The 9,349-nt window shown below is 38.2% G+C and overlaps 1 protein-coding gene across 1 annotated transcript in view; it reads right to left on the reverse strand.

Moving 5' to 3' along the window:
• The window catches only part of LOC139740988 (dual specificity tyrosine-phosphorylation-regulated kinase 2-like), a 120,635-nt gene extending 111,286 nt beyond the window's left edge, over nt 1–9,349 (reverse strand). The window contains exons 1-2 of the mRNA XM_071651573.1: nt 9,308–9,349; nt 3,346–3,439 (exon numbers count right to left, since the gene is read on the reverse strand). Of these exons, the coding sequence (XP_071507674.1) occupies nt 3,346–3,404 (59 nt within the window). The 5' untranslated portion in view covers nt 3,405–3,439; nt 9,308–9,349. The remainder of the gene's footprint in view (nt 1–3,345; nt 3,440–9,307) is intronic.

Raw genomic sequence — 9,349 nt, forward strand, 5'->3', positions numbered from 1 at the left:
GAGACAACAAAACATAAACAATACTGACACAAACGGGAAATGAGACCACCATGAATCATACAATGATTGATAATACCCATGATAAACGGAATACAGTGCTCTGCCTTATCTATTAAATTTTACTGATGAGAAAAGCCACTTTATGCTTGATTCACTTCAAGCATGAGGCTGCTGGGTACACTTTGTTGTCTGAACCTAAATTTCAGGGGCAAAACTTATTTGCCCATTTGCACTGACAATCACTGATTAGTTCAAATCATTATCAATGCCCCATCACTTTATAATGGCCTCATAACATATTTCCATAAATGAGCAAAAGTGGCATTAATGATAATGTACCCTGGCTCACTGGAATGGGAATTCAGCTGCCAAGTCATTCCTTTCTGTTTTGAGAATAGAATGTCTGTTTTGCCAGCAATCATTTTTTTTTTTTTTAATCACTGAAACTGCTGACAGTACAGTCTGCACTGAGCCAAGGCAAAGGTAGAAATGTATTGATAATCATTAGATAAACAAGGAATCTTGGAAGTGAAATACAAATTTGTATTTTGCTCGTCAATCCTTTCCCCCATTGGGATACAACAGTATATGCAGCCAAGTTAAAAAAAAAAGTAGCTTCTCATCCTTGCACGCAAGAATATTGGTACAGCATCAGGGATTATTTTACTTTGTAATATCTTTCAAAATCCTGTTGAAAATATCAAAAAGTTGTGTTTCTCATCCCCATCCTTTTTGAGTTGTCATGTTGGCTTTTTTTTTATATCAACTGCTATTGTGTTGCCCAAAAAACATTGGAAATTCATCTACCAATCATGATGTCATACACACATTGCATTAGAATCTTCTCTAGTGATGTAGGGCATATTCACACTCTACCGCGAAGAGAGAATGATCTACAAACCAGCCGCTACACTGTAGGCCCAGATGCGGTGTGCTGTTGAGAAAGCATCAGCACTTACACAACTCGAATGTCATGAATAGGCAAGCTCTCTTCAAACATTCAAGACTGCATCTATGAGTCTGGCTTGGTTTCCAGTGTCCACTATCACGCTAGAATACTCCGGTGTAGTTTCGCACTACCTCGTATTGTGTGATTTTCAAACATGTACAAAATGACCCTAAAATTTCACAACCCACACTTACATGTGAATCTCAAAAGTCTGTTTGTTTAACATTAAAACATTTTATTAGTGGAAAATTGAGCAAAGAAAATGGGATTCCATCGGGATTCGAACCTGAGACCTCCGGATGCTAGCCCGGTGCTCTACCGACTGAGCTATAGAAAGCCCTAGTTCAGTGTTTGTCCCAGAAACCTAGAAATTCTCAATGCTCGAATGGTTTGAAGCTATAGCAGTGTGTTTGTGTGTGACACACACGTACACACTTGAACCTGGCATAAACCCGAAGGATAATTCAACTTGGGGATAAATGCGAGGGATCACCGAAGTGATGTAGCTTTTTGAGTATGTAACAAATGCAAACAGAAAAACTGACCAGAAATGAATAATATCTATTAGTGGAAAATTGAGCAAAGAAAATGGGATGCCATCAAGACACTTTTACGTTTCGGAACAATATGGTGGCTTTCATAAATTGAAGCATAGCACTGTGCTCAAGCAGACAGTCATGGTATGATACCGGTATGTGCAAATACAATGTACGCGGTAGTGCAGCCATCAGTATGATACATACACATACGCATCATTTAATGAGTAAAAGTTTCAAAACTAACGGCAAATATTCATTTATCAGACCATAGAGACTCGTATTGAAGTATTTTAGGTAGTGAAATATTTAGGGTTGGATTGGGCATGTTAATGTCTGTAAGGCAGTGCGAAACTATACCAGCGCCTCATGCTGGTTTGCAATTGCCGATGTATGCAGCGGCTTCAGATTAGAGAAAATGTAAGATATCAAATAGTAAGGACTTCCCAAATCACCCTTCTCTGACAATCTGGACAAGAAACTACTCACACTTTTTTTTTTTTTTTTTTTTTTTGCCTTATGCACAGTAGTCTGCTTGGTGTTCCTCATCACATTTCCCATGGCCATCTCTGCATCCACATGAATGTCAGTGTTCTCATATCATACTGTACAATGTAAAGTTTGGATGATTAGATTAGATAACAGATGGTCTTTGTTGCCTCAACGCCATGGACAAACAATGTATAGTCGAGACTAGATCTAATTTACTCATTATTGTACTAACAGTATACAGCTATTATGCCTGTATCCAATTCTGTGAAGACTCATGTTCATGTACGTAGCCTATTTAATAATCCCAAAGTTACTAAAATAGTATTATCTACTGTATTCAGTATCGGAAACTGCACATCACTCTGTATTCCACGGTTAACACAACAAATGGTAACTATAAGTACAGTTGGACCTAGAGTCTCTACTACACTGCGTCTACACATCAACCACTTTTTGATTAAATACCTTGTATCTTAGAAAATATCCTTCAGTTTCTCCTCAATTTCATTCCACTTGAGGCAGAAAATACTGCAGATTCATATCCCAGGTTCAGATTGTTTACTCGTACCATACACGCGGAATTCTCAGCGACAAACACAAGTGACATTTTTTACTGAACACCGGCACAAGCTCATCATTGTGGTAGATCTAATCGACCGCCCGTTTTACCATTGAAAAGCATGTAAATCCAGTGAATGGGCAAGTGTTAAGAATAATTATGTGTATTATTAATGAGGATTTTCTTCAATTCATTTTCCCTCCTGTTTCCTGAGGTTATTTACCTGTATCCCCTAATTTCTCTTGATTTGTATTCATGTTCGAATGTTACAGTGTGTAACTGTGTACACGGAGCGTCCCGGGGTTAGTATGGCACATACTTTACCAAGCACTACTGTTGTAGTCATGGTCCAAGGGGAAGAAGTCATGAGTAGAGTATTGTCACACTAGTATAGTAGTAATGTAATGCCAGTTTAACAGGACAGAAAGATACATCACAATCAGTTGTTGGTCACAAATCAAATCGACATATGCTGTAATGTACATGAGCCATAGTCCCACACATAAACAAGAAAGGAGGACATGAACTGTACGGATCGTACGAGGAGACATAAATCCCCGCGCCTTGTAATCGCAGCAGCGAGACAGCGGCTTTTGCTTCCCCGGTGCTCCAGGGCATGATATCAGCGCCGTGTCGGTGAAATGTTACTTTGTTTCTGCGGCGATTGACGATGTATACACGTACACAACTCACGAATATGTTTTCGACGGTAAAATTCACTTGATCATCTCATTTGACATCAGTTATGTGTCATGAAGCAACATGTGTGTAAACGTGAACGCACCGAAGTAGAAATATTTCAAGCTTACCGTATGGACTGTGAAAAGGCCGAAATATGCTCACAGAAAAAATCGCTCTTCGCCGCCATTCTGTTCGTAGAGGTATCCCACAATGCCTCAGTAACTACGACAGAAAGTTCGGAGAAAGGTCACAAGTGTTTGTAAACAAAGTCTATTTTTGTCAGAGGGCTTCCCCCAAATTCCACGGTCAACGCACGAATACGGGGAACCACCAGTACTGGAACGGCAGAGGAGGGGGAAGAGATACAGCGTAGACGCGAAATCGTTGGGAGCACGCTATGCATTAGCATACAAAAAAATCAAGCCTAATTCACATGATTTAATGTTACTAGTAGGGTTTGTTAGGTTGAGAAACTTGATGGAGCATCTAATATTCAGGTTTCTTAATAAATGTTTTCAGTGACAACGGAGACAGGCATTGAAAACATACTGTAGGATACCCTAAATCAAAAAAAAAAAAATCTTCCTATTCATTTTTCTGAGCATGTCGTTATATCATGTCATGATACAATGATTTTCCCCTGTTTGATTTGTGACATAACAACAATGTACCTAGGACTTTGTCAAGAAGAGCAAATAGCATATTTTGACAGCGTTTGAACGTGATATTTATGACAGAGCAAACACGCAGAATTCATCACTGTTAACCAGAGTATTGGAAAAAAAATGAAAATCATTACATGGTTCTAGGATCACATAGGACTACCTTCAAAATATTTTATGTCACAGAAATAGTGTTCAAAATACCTCACTGCAGTGCGGATCGAGGCGGATGGGCACCGGGCACGCCCCCCTTTATTTTTTCTTAAAACAATAGAAATAAAAAGACAAAATTGGGGGTGCGTGCACCCCCTCCCCCATTACTTTTGTAAAAGCGCCCCCTCTTAAGTCTTTATGGAATTCCTGGATCCGCCCCTGTCACGGGATGAACAATATTTTATTGTAGCCATAGGGCCTATTGGAAAAACAATATACAACGCTTATTTTTTTTTTGATGTGTTTTGACACCTTCCACTGTATCATCATTGTTTAATCTTTTGTAAAATATTAAAACACTTGGGTTTGTTTGTTTCTATAATTTGCACTTATCAATCTTACATGGCATGATGCGGAAGCATTGAATTTTTTTAATCGTAATCTGGTTAATTTTGCTTAATGATAAATCCTTTCTTTGTGTGCATTTTCTCTAAACGCTGCTTACTTAATTTACTTTGATATAAACTAGTCGGAGTATGTGTTAACATTATAAATTTCATTACACCTACACATACACACAAAGACACTCTTGAATCATTTTTGGAGAGTTTATGGTCTGAAGCTGCTATCATTCTGTCGTAATCATACAATTCATAATCAATAAACTGCGCGATCATGTAGGAATAAAGAGTTACAAAAAGTTAAGGAAGTTCGAAAAAATAGGAAGAAAAAAAATATAAAGCAGGTTCGCTCCGAATTTTTGATACCTTGTTAGATACCCTGGTTGACGAAAGACGAATGGGATTGTCATTGATTTGGTAGATAAGATGTCCAGTTTCAATATCAGTATTCCTTCATTCGAGTCGGGTTTTGCTTGGAATGGAGTTAGGTGATTTCAATAATACGAAATAAAAAGAGGATGTAGGGGAAAAGGGGGGAATGGAATGAAAGAATGGGTGAACTAAGCATTGAAGAAGTAAAAAGGAAGAAAGGAAGGAGGAGGCAAAGGAGTTCTGTACGATCGCGGAAAGAAAGAGGGATGAGGCATGCCACATGACAATCATATGCCATGCATTGAGTTTTTGTGTGGTCGCTCAGGGAATGGTAAGTGAAGAGGTAGTGCGCCACCTCAGGTTGAGAGTTCGCGATACCATGCGCTTCGGTAATGTTTGTTATGACCGGCCGATTTGCCGATCTCAAAAGAAGAAATTTCGTGAACAAATGCTGTGTCATTCCTGAGTACCTGCCAGAAAAGCGCGGGAAATCGTGTCCTGACATGTCGCAATAGCTCGCGCACTACCCTTTACTATTGGTCGAATAAACTCAATACGCTTCTTTTGGCAATGGAGGATACTAACCCGACGCACATATTAGGAAGAGGGCCATCCTTATTTGGGAGATATGATGACATCATCTTACTGAAGTTGCCAAAAACGGCGCTCTGGCGCATTTGCAAACAAAGCTCTATGAAAGGCTAGGGGACGGATCCGCGACTCGACCGAAGTTTTTATCGCGGGAAATTAGTAGAACGTCGAGATACTGTAAACATTACTTGAATCATCCACAACGAAATAGAAATAGGTGAGTTATGCCACCCATCTCCTACACTTATTTTACCTGCCGTTTGCAGTATTCCCAAGAATTCTCGGCATTTTCTGTTTTCCAATCCAAGGTGAATAGCATTGCTTACGGTATTCTCCACCACCCTGAGTTTAAAATCGTCTTTTCGTTGTGCCGGTTGACCCTTCTTCTACATTGTCACACTGTTTTCGCCAATAAAAATCTTGCGCTTGCGGCATGGAGTTGGCCGTTTTTTGTCAACCGAACGATTTCACGAGGTTGCCGAGCTCGATGGCTCGGTGCTTCGAGAGGAAAAGAAGTGGCATGGGTAGTCGCCCACGATAGTTTGGAGGAGTTAGAAGTGCGTGGGCGGAGATCTTTCCGAATTCAAAGTTTGCAATCAGCCTGGTTTTCGACACGAATTTTGGTGATCTTTTTCGACATGGTTCGCAGGACACATTTTAACGGTTTCCATCACATCGTGGATGATTTGTAAAATCTCGACGTGTGCTATCTACTAGTATTTAGGGAAATGCTTGGGACAATTTTTGATTTGCGTTGTGGGACGCGTTCTCTTTGCTTATTTTTTATTCATAGTCCAAGTCTTGGAGTTATCGAAAATCTGAAAGAACTAACCGGTAGGCCCAGGTTGAATTGAAGCCGAGTTTGATGGTACTCGATCGATGTTTGAACGACTGTAACGTTTAGTAGATCTAACTCGTTAACGGTTAACTTGATCGACAGAGTTTTCTGAAGATGATACTGCGCATCGCATGGCATGGATGAACTTTATTTGGATTTTCCCATTCTCTTCACAGTGAGTGAGTGATCTTGTTGATCGACTTTCCCGTCGTTTATCTAGACTAGAGCACTAACAGTTAGCTTTCTCAGGCTGTTGTGTAGGGTCTTGTAAAAGAGTCTCTTCATGATCCCTCAAGAGTTGTAAATGTAGATTCTAAGTGCCTTTCCTTAGAGGTCTAGACCTAGAAGGTCTAACATGGTGTTAAGCAGTTACTAATTTTAACGTTAGTTCTTTTATCACCACTGTTGCCTGCCACTGTCAGTGGTTTTCAGTGGACGTGTTCCAGGCAAATGTAGAGTCTGTAGTGTAGGCCCTAAGTTGCAGCAACAATGTTTTAACAGGTCTAAACATGTTACAAGTTGTAGATTTATCAGTAGACCTCTATTGAATTTAACATGATCAATGTTTACACTATTGACATGATTGTGTTTTGTTACATGAATGAAACAGTACAGTATGCAGTGTTTTCTATGGTCTAGGCTAATTCAGTGGGCAACATTTGTCATCTTGAGTTTGATGCTACAGGGTTCAATCCTTGTTCCTGAATAATCAAACGAGAAGGCAATACTAAGAAATAGATCTATTTGCTTTGGTGGTTATTTGAGTGGCACATTAACTTTGTGTAATGTAGCTCATGTAGAATAGTTTAGCTACGAATAATAAAACTTGAAACGTGTATTGCATTGGATAACTTATTAACTACATTTCACCAATCTTACTAATTTACCATCATTATTTGTTTAAACAGTTTTAAAAGTGTAGATCTATTCCTTCAAATACTGTTTTGATGCATCTCTAATAGCAAACTTTCTAGTTTTGATTTTTTAAATAGATCTAAATGACTCGAGCACTGGGACAGCTTGTTACATTAGATCACTGTTTCTACATCTTTGGAATTGCAGTTTTAGCATGTTGACACTTTATGGTGTACATGTATCCACACTAATTGGGTTATTGATGATTCCCAAAAGATTTGGACCAAAGAATTATAGACATTGTAATGAAACCCTCATGTCAAACCATGTATTCGTAATGATGATAATGTTCCAGCCTGACAGTGTCATTTTACATGACATCAATTCATTTTTTTCATAGTCGGGTTTCACACTTGGGCCATTGACCAAGTCTGGTTGGTTAATTAATTCTGAGATTTTAATGTACACTGTAGATGTGTTTATTTACTCGTCTTTTTTTTTCTTGGTCAATTGACTATTGTTGGTCAGTTGTATCAATTTGCATTGTCCCCTAATCATTTATCTAAAACATCTTCATGCTTCCCTGTATAGTGTATTGCTTGTATCAGCAGATAAAACTTGAGAATTCACTGTGAAATTCTCAAGCCCAATAAAAGAAGTGGCTTTAAAGCTAAAAATAATCTCTAACCTCAAGTTAGATATTCATAACTTTGAGCTTAGAAATTGATGATTTGCTATAGATTGCAGCTACATTTGTACGTGCATCAGCTTGGAGGGGATAATAATGACTGGTTAAAAAAAAACAAGAGCAGTGACCAATTAATGTTGAGGATAGCCATAGTAAAAAAAAAAAAAAAAGTTCACCTTTTTTTTTTACTGAAACCAACTTGTCTTACACAAGACCATTTTAGATTATGCCCAGTAATACAATATCTGTCCCTTCATAGACCTAAGATAAATACTCTGTGCCGTCATTGAAACTGAAGGGAGGCTTGAAATGAGTGAACAAATGCGTTACATAAAATGTACCCATACTGTCATTCAGCGACACATTATCTTTTGATGGTAGAGAGGGAAAAAATACTCTGTAGTAGATATGATGTCTGTTTAAATCTGAGAACATTTAAACAGACATCATATCCACTACAGAGAAGAATTTTTGGATGATTTATTCATTTCAAAGATGCTGGCTGACTCAGTCATGGAAATGAATAACATTTGCCCAAAGCTAGGCATTTGGAGTGGTGCAGATATCAGAGCAAGAAATTATACATTATAGGTCACCTCCCTACTGATTATGATGATTTTTAGCGATTCTGTTTTAGAACTGCAGGGGCTTAAATATACCGTCGGTAAACATCAAAGGGAGTATTGGTAGAAGCAAGAAGCCTCTGAAGTAATGGTTATCAGTAATATGCATGTACTGGGACTTAGGATGATAGAAGTTGTTTATGAAATGTGATCCATGCTTGCTTCAGCAGGCAATTGGAAGCAGACACTGCTGGATTAAGTGTGAATGTAGGGCGGTGATACTGGCATAAAATTCTTTGCTTTTGTTTTGTTTTGTTTTTTTGCACTTTTTTTTCCCGTCTTCAGGGGGTGTAATGTGATATGGGTTGCAGAAAAATGTCAGGAAAAAAAAAAAGGTATAAATCTCTGCCTTGATATAGATTATATCTTTAATATGTAAATATCTGGAGGGATCCTGAGTGCTACAGTTAAAAGAAATACACAGTTATCTAAAAATATTGACCAAATTTGAGGGAACAAAGTGAATAATGGGTGAAAGGCAACAAATGATTTACAGTGTAAAATGGGGTTTAAGAAAACCTAGGCTGTGAATGTTTATGTTCCAGGCAAAACCTGCAATTGATTTTTTATCAAGGCAAATAAGTAAGATTTGTCTATCCTACTGACTATCACAGTACATGATTTTTTTTTTAAAACAAAACGTACTGTGGAAGGGGCTAGATTTGATTGAAATATCCATGATGACGAGTTGTACTTATTTGTAAGATGCAAGTAAAAAGATACATTTCTCTGGATTATGCGTTCCAGTTGGATTTGACATATTTAAAAGGTAATTCCACTGTATTTTTATTTAGAAAAAAATCCAGCTCTGTCTTTATCAAAGAACCTTGAAATGTGTTCTGAAGACTTGCTGTTAGATTACATTTTGTGAGAAATATAATGAAAACACAATGCCATGTCCACTTACTTGATGGATACCAAGCCTTAGTGCTCCATAAAACTGAGGCAC

The sequence above is a fragment of the Diadema antillarum genome, unplaced genomic scaffold, assembly GCF_040938485.1.
Source record: "Diadema antillarum isolate AM-2024a unplaced genomic scaffold, OU_Dant_1.0 seq00000894_RagTag, whole genome shotgun sequence".
In the NCBI taxonomy this organism is placed as follows: domain Eukaryota; kingdom Metazoa; phylum Echinodermata; class Echinoidea; order Diadematoida; family Diadematidae; genus Diadema; species Diadema antillarum.